The sequence below is a fragment of the Rhinatrema bivittatum genome, chromosome 12 (assembly GCF_901001135.1).
Source record: "Rhinatrema bivittatum chromosome 12, aRhiBiv1.1, whole genome shotgun sequence".
Lineage (NCBI taxonomy): Eukaryota > Metazoa > Chordata > Amphibia > Gymnophiona > Rhinatrematidae > Rhinatrema > Rhinatrema bivittatum.
In genome coordinates, this window is record NC_042626.1 from 45784699 (window position 1) to 45809201 (window position 24503).

Sequence of the window (24503 nt, forward strand, 5' to 3'; positions counted from 1 at the left end):
TTTCCCGGTGCTGGCAAAAACTAGCGCCTATCTTTGGGTCGGCGCTAATTTCTGAAAGTAAAATATGTGGCTTGGCTGCACATTTTACTTTCTGTATCGCGCGGGCATACCAAATAGGGCCATCAACATGCATTTGCATGCTGATGGGGCAAACCATTGTCTGCTTCCTCCTACCCAAAGAAAGTAAAGCATTCTGTCTTTGTTACTGGCATCGAGAAGTTCCATTGCTGACCATCAGGTGAAAGTCAAGAAGCATTGACCTGTCGTTATGATGCCAGAATTCAGGCTGTGGATATGAATCTCCCAAAGTGTTCCCTCAGGGAGGAGAGCTATTCTTCAGTGCATGCCTGGGAAGCGTAACATTCTCCAGGAGTCCAGATGTCTGTCAAACCTCTGCCAGGAAGCTGTGACCACTCTTTCAGTTTCCCATCGGTGTTTGCATCAGCAGTCTTTGAGGAGGATCTGGACAAGAAGAGCATATAGAAAGACATGATTTAATGGAGCTCAGTCAACATGGATTTACCCAAGGGAAGTCTTGCCTCACAAATCTGCTTCACATTTTTTTGAAGGGGTTAATAAACACTTGGCTAAAGTTTAACTGATAGATGTAGTGTATTTGGATTTTCAGAAGACGTTTGACAAAGTCCCTCATGAGAGGCTTAAGAACATAACATGCCATACTGGCTCAGTCCAAGGTCAGTCCAAGGGTCCATCAAGCCCAGCTTTCTGTTTCCAACAGTGGCCAATCCTGGCAAGTACCCCAAAACTTATCCAATCCTTTTTTAAACACAGCTATACTAACTGCACTAACCACATCCTCTGGCAACAAATTCCAGAGTTTAATTGTACGTTGAGTGAAAAAAAACTTTCTCCGATTAGTTTTAAATGTGCCTCATGCTAACTTCATGGAGTGCCCCCTAGTCCTTCTGTTATCCGACAGAGTAAATAACCGATTCACATTTACCTGTTCTAGACCACTCATGATTTTAAACACCTCTATCATTTTCCCCCCTCAGCCGTCTTTTCTCCAAGCTGAAAAGTCCTAACCTCTTTAGTCTTTCCTCATAGGGGAGCTGTTCCATCCCATTTATCATTTTGGTCGCCCTTCTCTGTACCTTCTCCATTGCAACTATATCTTTTTTGAGATGTGGTGACCAGAATCGTAGCCAGTATTCAAGATGCGGTCTCACCATGGAGCGATACAGAGGCATTAGGAATTATTAGAAAGGAAATGGGGAATAAAATGGAAAATGTCATAACATTCTGTTTGCTTTTTTGACTGCCGCAGCACACTGAGCCGACAATTTCAATGTATTAGCCACTATGATGCCTAGATCTCTTTCCTGGGTGGTAGCTCCTAATATGAAACCTAACTTCGTGCAACTACAGCATGGGTTATTTTTCCCTATTTACATCACCTTGCAGTGATCTTGAACATTTCCATAAATCAAGTATCACCTGGGACCACACCCCGTCAACTATTTCCTGACCTAACTCTTTAGACCATGTTGTGACCACCTTAAGAGGAGAATAACTCTTGTCCCATTGTTATACTCTACATAGATCTTAAGTCTCCCTTTCAGATTCATATTGAGAAATACCATGTGCATTAACATGGAAGGTGACCAGGAAGCAGTAGTATGTACAGTAGCACCGTTAACTACATTCCTCTTCTACTGATATAAGAGAGGGAACTCCTTTAATTGAAAACTTTGCTAAAAATTTTCCCACTTAATAAAAACTCCCTTAGGAAATAACTGAAATATTGACTTAAAAGGGGATTTCTGAATCATATCTTTCACTTTATTGGACCAAAGGCTGCATAGTTTCTCACAGCCAAGAAGAGGTGGTATCCCTAATAGACATTTTCCTCCCTTAGCTTTAGCATACTCTCTCTATTCCCTTGTGGCAACCTCCAAGCCATAGCTTCTCTTATGCTTACAATATCGCTAAGGGAACTACCCTTCTTTATCTCCACCTTCTCACATTTCCGTTTCAATCTAGTGCTGATTTCCACTAGGGAAATTACACTGATCCAAAATGTTTAACAGTGGTTCCCTATAATAGTCTTGAAAGTTTGGTAAGTTGACTCTCCCATCTGCTTTACTCCTCTTGAGAGTTTTAATACTAATTCTAGGATATTTGCCCAACTATAGCAAATTAATCACAGTCTTGTTAAGCATACAAAAAAAAGGAAGCAGGTAAAACCACCAGAATCATAGTAAAGAAATATAAAAGTCAGGGAAGCCAATTCATCCTGATCACATTAACTCTCCCTAAGCAACTTAGAAATAAACATTTCCATTTAAACACATGCTCCTTTAACTTTCTTAATAGCAGAGTATAATTTAGTCTATCCAGGTCCTCAACTTTAGCTGGAATTCCGATCACCAAATATTTCATACTCTTTAGCCCACACCAGTGGACGAGATCATCTCTCTATTGATGCAAAGTCTGCTCCGTGAAGTGGCATAATTTCTGACTTTATAATGTTAATCTTGTAGGTAGAGACCTCACCAAAAAGGGGTCAATTTTTCCAACAAGGCAGGTATAGAGGTGTTTAAATCGGAGAAAAATACAAGAACATCATCCGCATTCAAAGCTAATTTATGTTCCTGCCCCTGTAAATGAAAACCAGATATATTTCCAGCTTGCCTGATATGTTCAGCCAAAGGCTCTATTACTAATGCAAAGAGCAGTAGAAACAATGGGCTGCCCTGTCTAGTTCCTCTATGTAACAAAAATTCCTTGAAGGACACTCCATTGACCCTAACTACAGTCTTTGGAGAGAGGCATAAATAGCCTAAATGCAGTGCCAAAAATGAGATCCAAAACCAAATTTCTCCGGGGTCACCATTCCACCTTGTCAGATGCTTTTTCTGCGTCTAAGGACAAAATGCCAGAGTTTCCCTTAGAAATGAATATTCCATTAATTATCGCTAGCATCCATTACATATTGTCACTAGACCGCTTTCCAGATATGAATCCTTTTTAGTCTGTATGAACCAGTTTACCTATTACTTGGTCCAGTCTGCTCACTAAGAGGTAGATTTTAAAAGGGTTGCGCAGGGCAAAACTGGGAGATAAGCGCATGACTGGCAAGCGAGCGTGCCGCGCAGATTTTAAAAGGCCCTCGTCCAGGTGCCTATCTCACAATACACAGATAAAAAAGGTTTTCCAAAAAAGGGGCATGGGCAGGCAGGGACTGCAACATGCAGACAGTTATGCGCACTAGCTCATGCCAGCATCCCGCAACTGCATGACCTGCTTCTGCTATGGGCTCTGCATGTAGGTAGATAAATTTAAAAAAAAAAAAAAGGTAGTTGAGGTTTTAAGGGTTGGGGTTAATAGAGTAAAAGGGAGGCTAGTTAGGTGGGGGGTTTAGGAAGTACTCTTTTACTGGGGCAGACTGGGAAATGATCCTAATTCGTTGCTGCATACATCAACTAAAATCTCCCTCCCCCCCCCCCCCCCCCCCACTAAGGCGTTCGAGATGCATTCGAGCACGCATGCGTGCTTCGATATAAAATCGTGCATGCATGTAGCCAATTTTAAAACATGCGTGCAAATATTTTAGCATCCGTATTTAACAATGAGATGAGGTGGTATGCACATTCATCTTTACGCTTCCCTTCCTTTAAGATCATTGTAATCACCATTTCATACATGGAAGGTGGAAGAGAACCCTCCACCAATATCACCAATATGCCTTGAAACGATGCTAAGTGGATTGCACATATTTTATAATATTCAATTTCAAAGCCATCCTTAACACTGGCTTTCCCAGTACTCAAAATTTAATAGCTTCTAGCACCTCTAATAGAAATGGGATTATCCAAGTGAGTTCGGTCTACTCAACTAACAGGCCGATGCAGTAAAGATGCGCAGAAAACGGGCGCTCAGTGTTTAGCGCTCAGCCACCTCTCCTAGACATGCAAAACAATATTTAAATGAGGGGTCACGCTAAAAAGGAGCCTCTAGGGACAATTGTGCACCCCTAGCGCCTCCTTGGCATTGGAAGCCCAGGAGAGGAGGCTGTCAGCAGGCTAAGAAAATGGACGCTCGTTAATTGAGCGTCCCTTTTCTTAACCTGACCGCTGGCACACAGTTTTTCTTTTGCTTTTTTTCTTTTACCTTTTAGTTCCTCTGACTTAATATTGCCATGATATTAAGTCGGAGGATGTACAGAAAAGCAATATTTTCTGCATTTCTGTACACTTTTTTGGGCTGCTCAGAAATTGCCTGCTCTGGGCTGGCGTTAATTTCTGAGTGCTAAAATGTGTGGATCAGGTGCACACTTTTTTTTTTTGTATCTGGGGTGATTAGCTAATAGCCTCATCAACATGCATTTGCATGTGATGAGCACTGTTAGTTTCGGAGGGGGGATTAGACATGCAGTTTGGACGCGCTAAATCCTTTATGGTATAAGGGGTTGTAGATGCGTGGGTTAAACAGAGGCCTGTAAGTTGTTGTAGGGAGTATTTACGAAGGAAATTCTCAATATCCTTTGCATTCTTCCTCTTTTGCGAAGTATATAACTCACAGTAAAAAGTGCAAAAAGCCTCAGCTATTGCCACAGAGGAATCCACCATCCTCCTATTAGCTTTAATCCCTCTAATTATCCCCTGAACTTGTTTTTAAAAATATCCATCTTATGAGATTGCTTATGCTCTTCTTTCTTTGATTTAATTTACAATAATAAGCTAGCCAACTTCTTTTCCCTCTCTGTTTTCCATAGGCTGCAATCGAAATGGTGTATCCCCCGCATGGTGGGTATCCCTGCCCTCCCATAAAGCTTTAATTGAAGTTTCAGGAATATCATTAAATTGTAGGTATTCTTCCTAATTGTCCACAATTTGCTTGCAGATTGAGGCAAAGGGTCTCACGGCCAATAAGTTCGAAGTTTATTTCAAAGTGAAAATATATAATGTTCAAAAATAATTTCTAAACGTCCCCTTTTTATTGTCCTAATGTTGATAAACTGGAAATGGCTGATGTGGAAAATCTAATACATATTAGTAGATGCGTTGCATATAATAACATTTATAGAGGTAAGTCTGGCATAATTACTACAACTTGTTGGGTCTTCTACCTCTCCTCTATGTATTGTACCTTCTAGTGAAAAAGCAAGAACTAAACCTCTTACCGTATCTTTGCTCCATAATTAACACAAGTCTAGAGCAGGGCCTATTCCCCTCATCTTTTGTATTTACTAAAGAAAGATGGCTTTGATCCTGCATATTTAAATTACTATAGGCCTGTTTCCAGTTTGCCTTTTATTTTGAAGGTGACAGTTTTGACCTTGCTGGTAGACTTTTTTTTCTTTTGGGAAAAGATAAATGCCTTTCATCCTTGATAGGATAAAAACACATCCAGGATATAGCATTGAATCTGCTTTGCTTGCAATAATGAATTAAATTTGAATTAAAGCCGATGGAGGGAAGGATGCCTTTATTTTTTCTAGATATGAGTTTGGCATTGAATTTGATCACTTCATACTGTTTCAATGCCTACTTGATCTAAGATTTGATGGTATAATTTTGAAATAGTTTTGGTCATTTTTGGTATAATGTACCTGTCAGATCAGCTGGGATTTTGGGGATTCTATTTAATCTACATTTTTTTTGTAGCAATTTAAATGATCTCAATGCATATTTGGGAGGAGCGCTCTCCTCGTGCTTAGCTTAAATTAAACTCTCTTTAATCAGAGGCTTTATGGATTAGTAGAGGATATCAGCCTCTTACTTCAAATTTCAGGGGAAATATTTCTTCTTAGGAAACAGTATCCAGCCTATGAGTCAAACTGCATTTTAAGCATTTGGTCTTGGGTGCTGTACTAATGGAACTGTTTGCTAGGGATGGGCAGAGGGAAAAATTTATTTCAGTTTGTTCATCAGTTTCATGGCACTTCTATTCGTTTCATTAGTTTCAAAACAAAAAACAAATTGTGTATTAGTTTCACTTGTTGTTTTGTTTGCCCATAAAGTCAATGGGGGAAGCACTGCAGCCTATTTTAGGCTCCAGAATTGAGGTTTTCTCATTAGTTCTAATGAATCTTGTGGGAAGATATCATTTAGAAGGGTGAAGACATGCCAAACCATTAAGACTGTCAACATGGCACCAAAAGTGGCATGAACAGCCTAAGGCATCGTAAAGGGTCAAAGGGGTACCCGGGCAGTGATAGGATTTTTCCAAGGCACCATCGGAGAGGCAAAGCAGAACAGTGCACTTTACCTGAAAAAGCCTCATATTTCTGGAGAAAAATGTTTCTTGCTGTTTCCAGGACTTGCCGACTCAGCCCCTTGCTGCACCTCTACTGCTGACATCACTGCCTGAGACTCTTGAGGCCTTGAAAAGGGCTACTTTTCTTGTGGACTCTTCAGCAGCAGGCCATGGCAGAATCCTGCCCCTTTGCTTGCCACTTCACTGATATCTGAGCAGGGAGGAGCTATGCTACTTTTATTCGGGATTTTATAATATAAAGGCTCCAAAAATTCACGCAAAGATGCACAGAGTTCCTGTGCCGGCTAGATGGAAAAAGACTGCTGGGCTGGACCTGACTATAGAGTTCCTATGTTGGCTTGCTGATGTGGATGGTCTACTGTCTACCTGTGTTGTCTTGATGCTTGCTTGTTATGCCCTCCTCTTTGCTCTGCCCGTAGTCCTGCCTCCTTGATGCGATCTCCAGTCACGGCCCTGATGGTGGTGTCTCTTCTCATCATGTCTCATCTCCTGGTCCTGCTACTGATTTCTCTTCTCATCTCTTCCTGCTGCTGGCTCCATGTTGGTGTCTCTTCTCACCCTGCTGCTGCCTCCATGATGGTATCTCTTCTTATCTCAACCTGCTGCTGGCTCCGTATTTCTGTCTCATCTCCTGGGGCTACTGCCTTCATGCTGCCTTCTCCAGTTCTGGTCCTGCTGCCTGCTACTTCAACTTTGCTGCCATGGCCCTTAGTCTGACTCATTTGAGCGCATTCTTTCAACGTAGACTGTCTGGGCCTTCTCTTGCCATCACATAGTTGTGCTGGTATCAGCTCTAACATTAGGTTGCCACTTCAACTTTCTAGGTTCTTTGCAGTAATCATGAATTTGTAAAAGGGATAAGATCATAATACCGTATATGTCATGTTGACATTTGTAACAATGTATGTACATTTCTCCACTAAATGTGCTGGTAATTTCAGTATAATGTCATTTGCTATTTGATATCTGGTCCTTGAAGAATGTGATTACCAAAGATGTTGAATTGCTTTGATTCTGGTGACTACAAATGTTTAATAAAGTGGTCATATAGTTTGAAATTTCATTTTCTGGTTGTGTCTTTTCATTGTGTGTTTTTTCTTAAGGGTTCACTATATTAAAGGATCCACATGACCTTGGATGCTAGAGTGCCATGGCCATTCCAGCTAGGTACATTTCTCACATGCAAGACCATATGGCCTAGGCCAAAAAACTGAAAGCTCATTTTATGCTCCCAAGGAAGACAGCAAGAGCAAAACAGGAAACTCCTTAATGTGGAGCTTCAGAAGTGTCTTGTGTTGCCTTTTCCATAGAGCATCCGCTTAGCTAACTCTCGGGTATATGGGCATGTATATGAAATGGGCACTATCTAACTGAACAGCATATGCGAGGATGATCTCACACAGCGATCATCCTTAGCCATTTATTTATTTATTTGTTTTTTATTTTTATATACCGGTGTTCCTGTATGACATACAAATCACATCGGTAAACAGAGAATAAGAATTCGCCCAGAGGCAGTACATGGAACATAGGGTAAAAAACTTGTATCGAGGAAACTACTCTAGTATAAAATTATGAATTATAACAAAACGGATATCAGTATAAAGAAAACAGTACCCTGATAATGGAGCGTAGATGCTAAAATGCCACTTGTGTGAGTAAACAATCAGAGATTTGCTACAGTGTAATAGTAGTATGATACATAGTGTCTAGAACGACCTTAATTAGTTCATAAATTAGTTCATAAAGTGAAAATAAGCTAATAGGTATGTACAGATTAACAACTTAAGGCAGTTCAGGAGTGGGAGCCAGTCTGTTGAAATCTTCCTGGTCCCAAGCAACACAAGCCTCATCACTGTTTGCTCTTGGGCAGTGGGGAATCTCTATCCTCCACAGCTCTGTGACTCCTCCTCAGTTGTCACACACCGCGCTCTGAGCTTTTCATAGAGACCACTTTCTGGAATGACACGGTGTTCTAGCAGGTAGCAAGTAAACTGAGGTTCATATTCATTAGACTGGGTAGTGGACAAGAAATGCAGCTATAGTTGGCAACAGAACCTGTCACCTAAAATCAGCAGGATAAAAGTGCCACCTAATGTATGCCTGCCTGCATGTACATATGGCAGAGTAAACCTTAAATGATTAGGTCGTGTGGTAGGCATATTGCCTATTTAACAGGATATCTTCTACAGATACATGGGTAAGAGACCTCTGTCTAGAAAAACAGAACAGCAAATAGGGGTCCTGCCAGACCTTCTTCCATTTCCGTGCCCCCAGGTATCATCAATCCGCTGGCCCAGACCCTCCTCAACCCTTGCAAGACTTGAATATTGGGCTTCCAAATGGCAGATGAAATTTAATGTGGACAAGTGCAAGGTGTTGCATATAGGGAAAAATAACCCTTGCTGTAGTTACAAGATGTTAGGTTCCATATTAGGAGCTACCACTCAGGAAAAAGATCTAGGCATCATAGTGGATAATACTTTAAAATCGTCGGCTCAGTGTGCTGCAGCAGTCAAAAAAGCAAACAGAGTGTTAGGAATTATTAGGAAGGGAATGGTTAATAAAACAGAAAATGTCATAATGCCTCTATATCGCTCCATGGTGAGACCACACCTTGAATACTGTGTACAATTCTGGTCGTCGCATCTCAAAAAAGATATAGTTACAATGGCGAAGGTACAGAGAAGGGCAACCAAAATGATAAAGGGGATGGAACAGCTCCCCTATGAGGAAAGGCTGAAGAGGTTAGGGCTGTTCAGCTTGGAGAAGAGACGGCTGAGGGGGGATATGATAGAGGTCTTGAACGAGTAGATGTGACTCGGTTATTTACACTTTCGAATAATAGAAGGACTAGGGGGCATTCCATGAAGTTAGCAAGTAGCACATTTAAGACTAATCGGAGAAAATTCTTTTTCACTCAATGCACAATAAAGCTCTGGAATTTGTTGCCAGAGGATGTGATTAGTGCAGTTAGTGTAACTGGGTTCAAAAAAGGTTTGGATAAGTTCTTGGAAGAGAAGTCCATTAATGGCTATTAATCAGGTTTACTTAGGGAATAGCCACTGCTATTAATTGCATCAGTAGCATGGGATCTTCTTAGTGTTTGGGTAATTGCCAGGTTCTTGTGGCCAGGTTTGGCTTCTGTTGGAAACAGGATGCTGGGCTTGATGGACCCTTGGTCTGACCCAGCATGGCAATTTCTTATGTTCTTATCTTATGAACATGAAAGTACCTGGCATGACAGTGCCATTTGCTTTCCCCCTTCCCTCCCCAAAATAAGTTGACATCACTTAAATCCCCCCCCCCCCCCCCCCCCCCCCCAAAAAAAACAAAAAACACCACTGCCTCCCCAGCAGCTAAAGCTCTTCCAACCAGGCACACCCTCCAGTACAAATAAGCCCACTCCAGGTACTGGGTGGGAGAGCCTCAAGTGCCGTTGGGGCCAAGTGTACACTACAGGCACATAATGATTTGTGTTGCCAGAAGGTATCCGAGTAAGTAGCTGCATATGTCACAGTCGTTTAAGAGTCCTCCCTTTACAGTTGGCCATCTAAATGGCAATTGATAACGGACCTAAGGATATATCATGTTGTAATATAGAGAAACGGGTGTATAGTCTACCCACCTAGCATGTAATTGCCAGGTTCTTGTGGCCTGGTTTTGGCCTCTGTTAGAAACAGGATGCTGGGCTTGGCCTCTGTTGGAATCAGGATGCTGGGCTTGATGGACCCTTGGTCTGACCCAGCATGGCAATTTCTTATGTTCTTATGTACACTTCTGTCTCTGCAGACAAGACTCGCAGGCTTTGTGTGTTCCACAGCACCACACAATAGTAGCAGGGATATGTGTTCAGTTCAGTTACATTGCAACAAAATGAAAGCTGTATCCATAGGTGTGCCACTCTCACAACTGTATTTGGCTTAACTGGAAGGAGGACATTAATGGAATAGCATTTTATTTTCAAAAGGAAAATTATGATACAATGAAAAAAAATGGTTAGGAAAAAAATGAAAGGAGCAACTGCAAAGGTTGAGATTTTATATCAGGCATTGGTGCTGTTCAAGAATACCATCTTGGAAGCCCAGAAACGAGGTATTCCACGTATTAAAAAGGTGGAAGGAAGGCCAAACCACTGCCAGCATGATTTAAAGATGAAGTGTGAGAGGCAATTATAGGCAAAAAGAAATCTAAATGAAGAAAACAGCATAAGCATTGGCAAGTTAGATGCAAATCATTGATAAGGAAAGCTAAGACATAATTTGAAAAGAAGCTTGCTGAAGAAGCAAAAAATCATAATAAAAACTTTCAAGTTCATTTGAAGCAAAAAGCTTGCAAAGGAATTAGCTGATTGAGGAAATAATGAAGAACAAGGCTGTAGCAGAGATTAAATCAGGGGTGGGCAAGTCCGGTCCTCGAGGGCTGCAAACCAGTCGGGTTTTCAGGATACCCCTAATGAATATGCATGAAATAGATTTGCATACAACTGAGGCAGTGTGTATGCAGGTCTCTCTCATGCATATTCATTAAGGATATCCTGAAAACCCGACTGGTTTGCAGCCCTCGAGGACCGGAATTGCCCACCCCTGGATTAAATGATTTCTTTGCTTCAGTTTTTACTGAGGAAGATAAGGTAGGTACCCATTCCAGAAGTGATATTTAAAGGTGATGATTCAAAGGAACTGGAGAAAATCTCAGTGAACCTGAAAGATGTAACAGGGCAAATTGATAAACTAAAGAGTAGAAAATCATCTGGACCAAATGGTATACATCCTAGAGTACTGAAAAATGAAATTTTAGACCTATTATTATTAATCTGTCAATATCAGCTGTGGTACCTGATGATTGGAGGATAGCCAATATAACACTAGTTTTTAAAAAGGGTTCCAGAGGTGATCCAGTTAACTATAGACTGGTGAGCTTGGCGTCTGTCTTGGGAAAATTGATTGAAACTATTATAAAGAATAAAATTGCTGAGCATATAGTCATAGTTTAATGGGACAAACCCAACACAGGTTTAACCAAGGGATGTCTTGCCTTACTAATCTGCTACATTTTTTTTTTTTTTAAATCACAAAATAATAGATTCAGCTATACAAGAAGGAGCTCAAATGGTTTGTTGTAGGTATCTTGCAACAGTCATATATTGCCTCAAAATGCTTTTTGGCTTATATATGAAGCCCGCGAAGCACTGGCCTTAACTAATCATAGGTCGCAAGAATGCCTAGTATTCTCCATGCGGAGCTATAGCGCAAGATAAGGCAATGTATGTGAAACAACTATTACGTGCACTTATCTTGAATCCACTGTGAGCATATGTAGCCCTGAAGTCTGTCCTCCGACACGGCAGAAAAAGCTAGCAGGCTGCACATGCTTCGTGCACCACTTCTGTTTCGCTTATACCAGCCATGAACTGACCACAATAGCGTCATCCAACGCATAGACAGTACTTTGTCTCCTGAAGCTCCCTGAAGGAGGAGTAATATACTCTGAAACACTGCCGTGTCGGAGGACAGACTTCAGGACTACATATACTCACAGTGGATTCAAGATAAGTGCACGTAATAGTTGTTTCACATACATTGCCTTATCTTGCACTATAGCTCCGCATGGAGAATACTAGGCATTCTTGCGACCTATGGTTAGTTAAGCCCAGTGCTTCACGGGCTTCATATATAAGTCAAAAAGCATTTTGAGGCAATATATGACAGTCGCAAGATACCTACAACAAACCATTTGAGCTCTTTCTTGTATAGCTGAATCTATTATTTTGTGTTTATTTCAAATTTTCAAGCTATTTTTTGGTTTATATTTGTGACATTTTTTTTTTGAAGGCATGAATAAGTATGGATAAAGATGACGCAGTTGATATAGTATATCTGGTCTTTCAGAAAGCATTTGACAAAGTACCTCATGAGAGACTGTTGAAGAAATTAAAAAGTCATGGGATAAGATGTTCTATTGTCGATTGAGAACATTGAGAGAAAACAAGGAGTAGGGCTAAATAGTCAATGTTCTCATTGGAGAAAGGTGACCAGTGGAGTATCCTAGAGATTTATAGTGGGACTGCTGCTATTTGACACATTTATAAATGACCTAGAGATGGGAATAATGAGTGAGATGGTCAGATCTGCTGATGATACAAAATTATTCAAAGTTGTTAAACCCTAAGGGGAAACAAATTACAAAAGGACCTTGCGAGTCTGAGAGAATGGGCACCCAGATCTTAGGTGGCAAATGGCATTTAGTGTGGACAAGTGCAAAGTGATGCACATAGGGAAGGGGAACCCAAATTTTAGCTAGACGATGCAAGGTTCCACATTGGCAGTCACCACCCAGGAAAAAAGATCTCAGTGTCATTGTGGAAATCCTCTACCCAGTGTGCGGTGGCAGTCAAGAAAGCAAATAGGAATTAGGAAGGATGGAGAATAAAATAGAGAATATCATCATACTCCTATCTCTCCATAGGGTGACCACATCTTGAATACTGTGTGCAGTTCCGGTCACCGCATCTCAAAAGAGATATAGTGGAATTAGAAATGGTACACAGAAGGGTGACCAAAATGATAAAGGAGATGAAATAATTTCACTATGAGGAAAGGTTAAAGAGGTTAAGGCTCTTCAGCTTGGAGAAGAGACGACTGAGGGGAGATATGCTAGAGGTCTATAAAATGAGTGGATTGAAATGGTAAACATGAATCAGTTTACGCTTCAAAAAGTACAGAGACTAGGAGATATGCAATGAAGATACCAAGTGTTAGTATAAACCATTATTAAGGTGGCCTTGGGGAGATCTTTATTTAGATGTTTTTTTTCAGCACTTCAAAGTAGATTACATTCAGGTACTGTAGGTATTTTCCTAACCCCTAAGTTTGTACCTGAGGCAATGGAGGATGAAGTGACTTGCCCAAGGTCACAAGGACCAACAGTGGGACTTGAACGCTGGTCTCCTGGTTCATAGCCCACTGCTCTAACCACTAGGCCACTCCTCCATTGCTTGTCCCTGGGATAAGCAGCATGGAATCTATTGAACTTAGGAATCCTGCCAGGTACTTATGGCCTGGATTGGTCTTTGTTAGAAACAGGAGGCTATGCTTGATGGACCTTTGGTCTGACCCAGTATGACAGTATATTCTTAAGGTGGAGGAAGAAATACCAGCTATTTCTACTTGCACTACTGTCTGAGGTAGCCACTGTTTCCTCCTGGAATTTGTTGCCAGAGGATGTGGTTAGTGCAGTTAGTGCACTAACCACATCCAGGAAGTTTAGTTGCTAGTAACTGCTTTTGATGATCTTTGTTTACCTGGAAATCTGTTTCCAATTCAGTGATGGGCATTAATTTTATTTAATTGAAATTGTATTTTTAGATGAAATACCTGCACCCAAGAGACCAATGAAGATGAAACCAGAATCTTCAGAAGACACACAGTAAGTAGCCTGAAAAATCTCCTTTGGATATTTCTGCCATATGATACATTTTATCTAAGTTATGGGTGGAGTTCATAAGGCCTCGCAGAGTGCAAGAGCTTCAGTTGCCTTCTGCTCGCCTAATCTTTCTGTTTTTAATATTTTATCTGAAGTTTAAAAACCTCCTGTGTAACACTACCTTTGTATGATCATTTATCATCCCTGTAGTTCCTCCTTTCTCCTTTTTTTTTTCTTTTTCCAGCTCAATTGGAACCAGGCCTGGGATTCTGGCACCATGAGCCTTCATTCACATCTAAGTGGGGATGTTTTCCCTGTTTCAATAGACCCATTCTCTCATTGTTTCTAGTCTGGGCATTGCAGCATTGGTCTTGAGACTGAGAGTCATGTACCAGAGCTTTTTATCATTGAATCGAAATCTGGCCACCAGATGTTGCTCTTAACCGCTTTTCTCTCTCCGCCTTCAGGGGCTGTGAACACTGCTTCCACAGCATGCTTAATCCCATTCAACCCAGATTGCATGAGGCCAATCCAGGAAGTGAACTGGAGATCGTCCACAAAGCAGTGCACAACACTGCCAGTGAATCCCTGGGCTAGCCCTTATAAAAAAATTTTATTGGCCTAATAAAGGTATCATAACCTTCCAAGAATGCAATTTCTTTAGGACCAATACAACATCCAGTAGAACTCTTTATAGCTGAACAGTCAGGAATGAAGTTTTTTTGGGTTTTTTTTGTTTGCAATTAGTAACTTTCACTTTACTGGACATATGAAGATAAAAAAAAAAAAAAAAGCTTAGGAAGGGTTTCCAGAACTATTGCAGTTATCAGTAGGGATGTGCATTCGTTAGGTCAATCGTTTCTGTGGTATGCACGTACCTCGCAGACTTACAGTACACACGTAAAACACATACTATCCATATACTCATGTACTATAAGTCCGACATACGCGCATATTGCCAAAATAAATGAAATGAATGACCTAATGAATGCATGTTTCTAGTTATCAGCACTGTTTCTTTTAAGGTGCATATATGGCTGCACATGACCAGGTGGTAGGAGCAGTGGGAGCCTGCCCTGTGAGTATGTTCCAAACTCACAGGCCAGCACATCCTGTATGCTGACCTTGCAATGCATAATATCAGTATACAAGATGTGCAGCTCACAAGCTTTAAACCTGCTTGCAGGGCCAGTACAGATGAGAAGGAACTATGAGAGGAACAGCATGGGCTCTGCCGCTGAGCAGGAATTTCGTAGGGGAAAGAAAAGGGGATCAGCAGGGGAGAGGAAAGGAAAGGCAGGAGGCAGATGCTGGGGATGGTGGGTAAGAGGGAGGGGAGAAGATGCCAAATTTAATTACTTGCCTGGTCAAATCTGACCTGAAGATGAGTTACAGTGCAAATAGGTAGTTCGCTTCCCCAGAGGGCTTACAATCTAACAGGCCTTTGCAGAAAGGTACGTTCTGGCCAACACACAACTCATTTTGTGAGCATAAACTTTACTGCTGATGCAGCAAGGAGTTTTACGCTCACAAAATCAGCATGCTAAAATGGGGAGCCTGCTTAGCAACTTCTCATGGAAATAGCATGCAAATGAGGATATTAAGCATTAGTCCCCAACGCTGAAAGATATACTGGCCCAGCAAGGTTTTACTTAGTGCTGGAAATTTAACTCCAGGGTCGGAAATGGAGTTAAGTTTCCAGCGCTACTGCCCTGACACTTAAAACCTGTTAAAAAAAAATAGAAAAAAACTGTGAAAAACCCTTGATGGAGAAGTACTGACTTATTTGGCTATCTGGCGAGTTGTGCCACTTAGCCCGATAAATCAGTATTTATCTGGCTGTCTGGCATTGGTCACCACTACTTAGCTGGATAAATACTTAGTAGTGGCTACTCATGCCAGACAGCTGGATAAGTACTGACTTACCTGGCGCAGTGGCTGCCGCTGCACGATCTGTCTGTGAAGGATGGCCCTCACTCCCTTCTCTTCCTGAGTTAAAATGTGTGTTCAGTCTGCGCCGAACGCACATTTTATGCACAACACACTTTTTTTTTTTTTTAACTTCCGATGTATTGGCATAGAATTAATTAGTTTACTACATCCAGGAATTAAAAAAAAAATGTAATCTGGGTATTAAAAATATGCGCTGAAAACCTGTGCACAGTTGTAATGCCCAGATTACTGCATCAGCCTGTAAATTTGGATTTGAGGCAATGCAGGATTAAGTAACTTGCCCCAAATCACAAGAAACGCCTGTCGGAAAATCAGGATTTGAATTCTGGCTTCCCCTCCCTCTCAGTCCACTGTTCTAACACTGTTGCTACTACTCTGGTGGAGGAAGAAAGAGGGGGCAACATCTCTCCAGATTTCCCATTTTGGGAGTCTATCTGCTGCACGCTTGTGTGGCACCATCAAACTCCCTCCAGCTGGGGGGAGACTTGGCGCAGTTGGTGCAACACAGGTGCAGTTTTCTGCACTGTGTGTTCTCATCCCATCAGCGCAAGTCATAAGTACTGCAGAAACACTGAACAAGTACAATGCTGTCTGTCCCCATCGGCCACTCCCTTCAATTCACATGCTTCCTGTTCAAAACAGAGGTGTGGACTGAGAAGGGAAGAAGCAGGCCATAGGGACAAGCATTGCTGTGCATATTCCAAGCCCCTGCTCCCTCACTTTCTGTGTCTCATACACATGACCAAGATCTCTGTTTATGCCAGTGATAGTCCTACACCTTAAGCTCTTCTGTCTTAAGTTGCAGGAGGCAGATGTATGGAGAGCCACTGTGTTTGGGGAAGACTTATGAGAGGAGAAAGAATGGCAGAAAAGGTGAATGTGCAGAGGTGATAGGCTAGGGAGAAAGACCCTAGAAGAATGGTGAGATAGAAGAAAGAGATGTTAACTTGAACCCCTCTGAGCAGCACCCAGCCTGCAAGCATGGCTCCGGCTGCACAAGGAAGCACTGTACTAGCCCATCACCTTTCATTCACAGATTTGCCAAAACTAGAACATGGAACCCAGTCAAATATCTTTTATATTTTTTATATATTTTTTTTTTTTTTGCAAAATAATTTGTATTCTGTCACCAGTTGCATATACATAAATAGCAGACAATATATCATTTAACAAACAAACCAATATACCACAATGCCTAAGCACATAGGCCCCAGCTTTAAAATTCAGCCAAAATTGCCTAATATACATCCGAACAAAAAGTCCAGCCACAATTTTTCCTTTCACAATTTATCCTAACCATGACAAGTCCTCATCCACACAAATCCATCTCTCTCATTCATAGTCCCAGCTACTCCTCATCCACCCACTAGCTACCACTCAGGAAATATGTCTACCCATACTGGAAGGGCTCTATTACAATATCCAAAATGCCTCCCCAGGTTGGTGAATGCCCCATATTAAAAGCTCTTTGCTGCATTTCGAGACTCAATTGTACAAAAAACAGATTCCAAACCTATGCATGTGATTTGAGCGCTGGTCGCTTAGTTACTTTTACATCCAACTATTCTAGTTGTACAGTTACTGACATTTTGAATATCCATAAGGACAAGGTAGGAAGAGAATCACCTATCCCATTCTGTAAGTTACTTACATGCATTATATAGAGCCACTTGAATACATTTTCAAGCTTTGTTAATAGGCCCCCCACAAGCATCAACAAGTCTCTTAAAAACAGAACCTTTCCCTCACGAGGAATCTGAACCCTTGTAGCTTTCTGTATAGTCCGTAATACCTTTTCCAAGAAAGGTCTTTCATTTTCATTTCATTTATCTTAGACTCAGGCATTTAACAAATCTGTGCGCTAGGGTACCATTGTTGCCCCCACACTTACAGGCAGGGGATTGCACCAGTTTCATGTAATGTATCCCATCTCTCTTAAATTTGAGTCTACGATGGTTTTATATACTGATACAACATTTCTTTATATCGTTTACTGTAATCTTATACTCCAACTCCTACCCCCATTACTAATTAAGATCCACCAGAGATGGCATTACAAGGCGCAACTTGCACAGCTTGTTTTTCCTAAACAAAATTTCTCATACATCTTCGAGAAAGGACTGCTCATTATTGAAAGTCTCCTCATTCCATTGCAAAGACATTAAGTAATGCCACAGCTGTAAAAAAGTAAAAAAAATGTGAATGAGCCATCTGAAACAGGGTTTATAATGCTTTAAAAGAGTGCATCATAAATGCACCTTCTTCATAACAATCTGCAACAGTGTTTATTCTAAACATATTCCAGGTGAGAAACGTGTTGCTATATTCTATGCCAGGTATGAAATTCTTATTGCAAGTCTAGTAATAGTAAGGATCTGCCAGCTTCAAGGCCCCGATTGGACTGGAGCCATTTCCATGCAAGCGCTGATGGTCTTAGGAGAATATTACTATTTTTAACTCTCAGCATAGCCACATTCTTAGTTTGTATTAGATATGATGGATTCCATGTGGCTACCATATCGTCTATCAGCCCCTCTCGCAATATACATATTTATCCATATACCACTTGCCAATAAAATGAAGTTGGCCTGCAGCATTGGAAAATCACAAATCCAGGAATGTGATACCTCCCTCTTCCTTACTGCAAACCAATTTCTCGTAGCAAATCCTAGCTCATTTGTCATGCCAAATAAAATTCAGAAACATAGACTGTAACATGGTAAAGTCCCTCCAAGACAACCAAACAGGGAGCATTTGTAGTTTGTAGTGGATGTTAGGGATGATCACCATCTTTAGGAAAGCACACTGACCCATATACGAAAGTAGAAGTTCTTGCCATGTATGCAATTGAGCCTTAATTTCAGACTAAGTCTTTTTTTACATTTAAGTTGAATAGGTGTGAGATCTCAAGGGATCTACATGCCCAAATATTTTAAACTGCTCAACACCTAGGAGAAGGGAAAGCTTCCCCCAGTACCTCCTGAAGGTCCTGATCTATTGCCAAGGCCTCTGATTTATGAAAATTCATTTTTAAACCCATCAGTTAAAAGTTTGAGAAAAGATAGACAGTTGTGGATACACCCTTAAGGAGGGTCTCCACAAACATCAAAATGTCACCAAACGTGATTTTCGGTGATTATTTCGAATTTCTATACCTCAGAATTGTTCGTCTGCACATAGTTTAATAGCTAAAGGATCTATGGCTAAAATGAATAGACGTGGTGATAGTAGGCAGCCTTGACGAACTCCACACTTTAAGCTGAAATGTTGAGAAACTGAGCCATTAATAAGAGGTTAAGCAGAGGAATTTTTTACATAATTGTCAACCATGTTAAAATATTTCCTCGAAAACCAAACTGTTCTAAGGACCAGAGCATATATTCCCATGTCAGAGAGTCAAATGCTTTTTCCATGTCCAAACTTTAACACTTGTTTGTTAGCCCTTTGAGAGAGGACAGCAATCCTCCCTTTGACAAATCCAGTTTGATCTTCCGCAATTAATTATGGGAGCATTTGAGCTATTCTATTTGCTAGTATCGCCGCCATGATTTTTACATCAACTTTTAACAATGAGATTGGAGCCTACTTTGAAAGGATCTTTATTTTTTATTTTTTTAGTAAGACCACACTTAAAGATGGATTCATTTCAGGAGGAATAACGCCTGTGGTTAACAATGAGTTATAAAATTTCTCAAAGGATGTCAACATGGAAAATTTCAGAATTTTATAGAATTTTGATCCTAGGCCATCTGGCCCCGCAGCTTTTCCTAACTTAAGTTCTTGTATAGCATTCCAAATTTCTGTATCTCGAATTGGGAGGTTAAACTGCTCTAAGTGATTTGGCCAAGGAAAATGATGAAAAAAATTTTGCTTAGTTGTCCCATCCACTGGTTTTTGACCATAGAAATTCTGAAAATATTCCATAAACCTCCTAATAATAAGAACAAATGAATTTGCCCTACTGGTTCAGACTGAGGGTCCATCAAGCCCAGCATCCTGTTTCCAACAGTGGCCAATCCAGGTTACAAGTACCTGGCAAGTACCCAAACATTAAATATATCTCATACTACTGATGCCGGTCATAAGCAGTGACTATTAAGTAACTCAACATGAGGAACTTATCAAAACCTTTTTTAAACCCAGCTACACCGACTACCTTAAATACATCCTCTGGCAGTGAATTCCAGAGCCTAAATGTGCATTGAGTGAAATAATTTATTTTAAATGTACTACTTGCTAACTTTATGAAGTGCTCCCTAATCTTGTATTGTCTGAGAGAGTGAATAACCAATTCACATTTACCAATTCAAGTCCTTTTATGATTTTATAGACCTCTATCATATCTCTCCTCAGCCATCTCTTCTCCAAGCTAATCAGCCCTAGCCTTTCCTCACAGGGGAGAGCCGTTCCATGCCGTTATCATTTTGGTCATCCTTCTTTGTACTTTCTCCAGTGCAGTTATATATTTTTGACATGAGGTGACCAGAATTGCACACATGGAGTGATATAGAGGCATTATGATATTCTCTGTTTTATTCACTATTTCCTTCCTAATAATTCCTAACATTTTTTTTCTTTTTTGACTGCTGTAGCACACTGAGCCAACGATTTCAATGTGTTACCCACTATGATGCCTAGATCTTTTTCCTGGATGGCAACTCGTAATATGGAACCTAATATATATCTACAGCATGGATTATTTTTCCCTATATGCATCACCTTGCATTTGTCCCCATTAATTTTCATCTGCCATTTGTATATCCAGTCTTCCAATCCTGTAAGGTCCTCCTGCAATTTATCACAATCCGCTTGTGATTTAACTACTCTGAATAATTTTGTGTTATTTGCAAATTTGATCATCTCACTTGTCATACCCCTTTTCATATCATTTATAAATATATTAAAAAGAACCAGTCCAAGTAAAGATCGCTGATGCATGCCACTGTTTACCTTTTTCCACTAAGAAAACAGCATTTAATCCTACTGTTTTCTCTTTTTTCAGTTCAAATCTGTTTATTTGAAATCATCTCAAACATACATACAACAAAATATAAAAGACAATGACAATAAAGAAGACATAACAGAAAAGCGACATGATGAGAAAATACAAAGGTGCAATCAAATAAGGGGATAGCGAAATAGCTGTGCATTAAGTGGGTACATCATTCGAGTTAAGGTAATAATCCAGTGGTTTCCACACCCTAACTCAGCAGGTCAAACTATGGCTTTTAATAGCAACCGCCTTCTCATACTTGGAATATAAACAAATTGAATTCCACCATTAATGTTCATTGAGTAATTCACTGCACTTCCAGAAAGATAAAATAAATGTATTATAATGGTAAGAAAAACGTCCAGGAGATTACAGTAAGAAGAGGGAAGATAAAAAGGCAAAGCAGCACCCCGGAGAATAACTGAATGGTAGAAAATCGGGAAGTTCAGACTTAAGTCCGAAAAATGATTTGCCATATATGTTGCCAAAAGGAAAAAACAATGGGACAAAAAAATAGCATATGTGAAAGGGTAGCCTTTGGTGTGGAGCAAGACCAACATTCATGGGCAGATACACGGCCTGCACGAAAAGTTTCCAAGGGGTCCAAACTGCTCGGTGAGATACAAAAAAGGAAGCTGGGATTAAACTGGAAGACAGTGAAATACACAGTGAGGAATGCCAAAAATACCCCCAGTCCACAGCATCATCAGAACAAGTACATTCAGAACACTAAAAAGCTTGTAGACCTAGAGGAGAAAAAAGAGTTCTTAAGAGCTTTATAAAATCGAAATGCTAAATGACCCAAGGGACCAAAATCTCGGTACATTTATTTATTTTATTTATTTATTTTTATTTAGGTTTATATTCCACTTTTCACACTTTTTTCAGTGCTTCAAATTCGAATAATTCAATTAAATGAAAGGATATCAAGGAAGGCGATAAGCAGGCCTGCAATTGTAACCAAGCATAAAACTGAGCTGAGGGGAGAGAGTAGCGTTGCCTGAGTTCAGAGAAGGATACAAGGGAGCCATCTTGTAACAGTTGTAAAAGGAATTAGATCCCTTGAACCTTCCAGACTGGCCAATTGAGAAGGGCACCCCCAATCAGAATATATGGATGCAGCCAAATAGGGGCCGATTGTGAAAAACTCCATGACTGAGAAGATAAGGACATAAGGCAGTCATAGTCCTTGAAAGTTCTATGAGTGGAAAAAAGAATGGGATGAGCATGTAGAGTGCGAGTGGGGGACATCCCAGTGGCAACCTCTAGGGGAACGGGGAAAACGAAGTCTCTCTCTATAGCAAGCCACCAAGGAGAGTTAGGCGTAGCCAAAATAGAAGAAAGCCAATGGTATCCTTGTTGTAAAATAAAAACCTGATGGTATCTAATAGAAATCAGGGAAATTAACTCCCCTATGGCTTTTATCAGCTTTCAATTTAGAGAGAGCAATCCAAGGAGATTTATGCTGCCAGAGAAAGCGAGTAAGTAATCGATCAACCTGAACATAAAAATCCCTGGAAAAGAAAATTGGGACCATGTAAAAAACAAAATTGAGATGGGGAGCCAGTACCTTCTTGATCATATCAAGGCAGTCACACCAAGTTAGATGTAGGGGAGACCGGGAGGGTGGCATCTCGTAACATGCTTAGAAGAGAGGATTCACAATGAGTCAGAGTATCTAAAAGATCTGGAAAGTAATTAATACCCAAATATCTAAGACCATTAGAAGAGAAGTGAAATGGGAAGACTGAGAGGTCAGTATGTGCACCAAGTAAATTTAATGTCAGCAGCTCAGTTTTATACCAGTTAACAAGATAGCCAGAAAATGAAGAAAAAGTAGAAATAATGGGAAATAGAGGAGGAAGGGAAACATTTCAGAGCCCAGGGCAATACCTTTTATGTTTGGGTTAAAACAAATAGCTAAAAGTAAAGGTTCCAGAGCCAAATTAAAAAGAAAAGGGGAAAGGAGACAGCCCTGTCTAGTACCTCTGTGCAGAATAAAACAGGGAGACCTCTGACTGTTGAGATACAAAAATGCTGAAGGGCAGTAATACAGCAATTGGATTCATGCTAAAAAGGTAGGACCAAAGCCAAATCATCGTAACGTTTCAATAGGTAAAGCCACTCGACCCTCTCAAATGTTTTCTCAGCATCCAAGGAAAGAGCTATGATCGGAGCAGAGGAAGACTTAGTCAAGCTTTGGATGTGAAAAAACATCCGCGCATTATTGGAGATGAGTCGGTTTTTGATAAAGCCAGCTTGATCGGGGTGGATAAGATCCGCCATCACTAATGCCACTCTAGAAGCAAAGATTTTGGTAAAAGCTTATAATCCTTGTTTAAAAGGGAAATAGGGTGATAGAAACAATTGAGGGATCCCTCCACGGCTTCAGAATTACAACAATACAGGCTTCTGAGAAAAAAGAGTTATGTTCAGGGTGAGAGGACATAGCAGTAAAATAATTATGAAGTTTAGAAATAAGCTTCTTTTGAAAAGAACGATAAAAGTCCACTGTGAAACCATCAGATCCAGGTGCTTTTCTTCCTTCAAGGTAGACTTCAGCAGACATGATGGGAAGGTCCAGATCCTGCATTTACTCTTGCTTGAGGGATGGATGAGACAACTGTGAAAAAAACTGGTTAATAGAAATTGGGGCAGAGGCTTCAGAGGAGTATAAGTTACAATAGAAGTCACTGAAAGTTTGCAAGATGTCAGACACAAGCAAGTCTCCATGCTATGGTTTGATCCCACAAACATGTTTTGGTTCTCACTTTTTCTTATATAAGTAGCCAGTAAATGACCACATTTATTATTCTCTGCATAATAACAGGTTTTTTGGAGATAAAAGGGATTTCCCAGCATGAAGACTTAAAAACGTATTGTAAGCGTATTGAGCTTGTATAAGAGGAGCGAGAGTATGAGAAGGACGGGCAATATCTCGTTCAAGGCGGCCTACAAGATGCTGGAGCCTAGAGAGCTCAGCCCATTGTGCCTTCGTCATCCTAATACTGTAGCTGATGATATCTCCTTGAATAGTGGCTTTAAAAGCAGCCCAAATCATAGGGGGGGGGGAACCTCTGCAGATTTGTTATGGTTAAAATATACGACAATTGTAGCTTGAAGATATTCATGGAAAGTGTCGTCCTCTGTTTCCTTTCATTTTACCAGTTTGCAGTCCACATAAGGACATCACCTCCTATTCCATGAGTTTTTGGTTTTCTGAGAAGCCTTTCATTAAGGACTTTGTCAAATGACTTCTGAAAATCAAAATATACTACATCTACCAGTTCCCCTTTTTTGATTAACCTCTTCAAAAAACTGTAGCAGATTTGTGAGACAAGACTTCCCTTGGGTAAATCCATGTTGGCTGTGACCCAATAAAGCATGTCTATCTGTGATTTTGATCTTTAGACTAGTTTCCACGATTTTTCCTGGCACCCAAGTCAGGCTCACTGGTCTCTAGTTTACCGGATCACCCCTGGAGCCCTTTTTAAAAATTGAAGTTCCATTCAAATTACTAGTAATAGTTCCAAAATGTCATTTTTTAATTCTTTCAGAACCCAGAGTGCAGGCCATACAGTCCAGGTGATTTGCTACTCTTCAGTTTGTCAGTCTGGCCTTCTACATCTTCCAGGTTCACCATGATTTGGTTTAGTTCATCTGAATCAAAACCCCTGAAAACTATATCCAGAACGGGTAACTCCCTAGCATCCTCATTATTAAACACTGAAGCAAAGAATTCATTTAGATGCTAACATTCAAAGTGGTGTAGGTTTGTTGGCCTGTGCCCAGGGACGCTGCTGTTTACAACACATACATATATATGTGTGCATGTTATAAAATAGCTTGACTGCACGCACATGAGCGCTCAGCTTTAAGCGGACGCGTA

General features: G+C 40.6%; 1 protein-coding gene across 6 annotated transcripts in view; it reads left to right on the plus strand.

The window, feature by feature from the left end:
• Nucleotides 1-24503, plus strand: part of MSANTD2 (Myb/SANT DNA binding domain containing 2) — a 137214-nt gene that overhangs the window by 64965 nt on the left and 47746 nt on the right. For 4 of the 6 annotated variants that reach the window (XR_003852084.1, XR_003852085.1, XM_029572302.1 and 1 more), the window contains one exon: nucleotides 13611-13671. Coding sequence is in view for 4 of the 6 variants with exons in the window: in XM_029572302.1 (XP_029428162.1) it covers nucleotides 13611-13671 (61 nt within the window). In the remaining 2 variants the exon portion in view is untranslated. Of the gene's footprint in view, nucleotides 1-13610; nucleotides 13672-13912; nucleotides 14299-24503 lie in introns of those variants that run through there. The other 2 variants (XM_029572304.1, XM_029572305.1) reach the window with 2 other exon arrangements.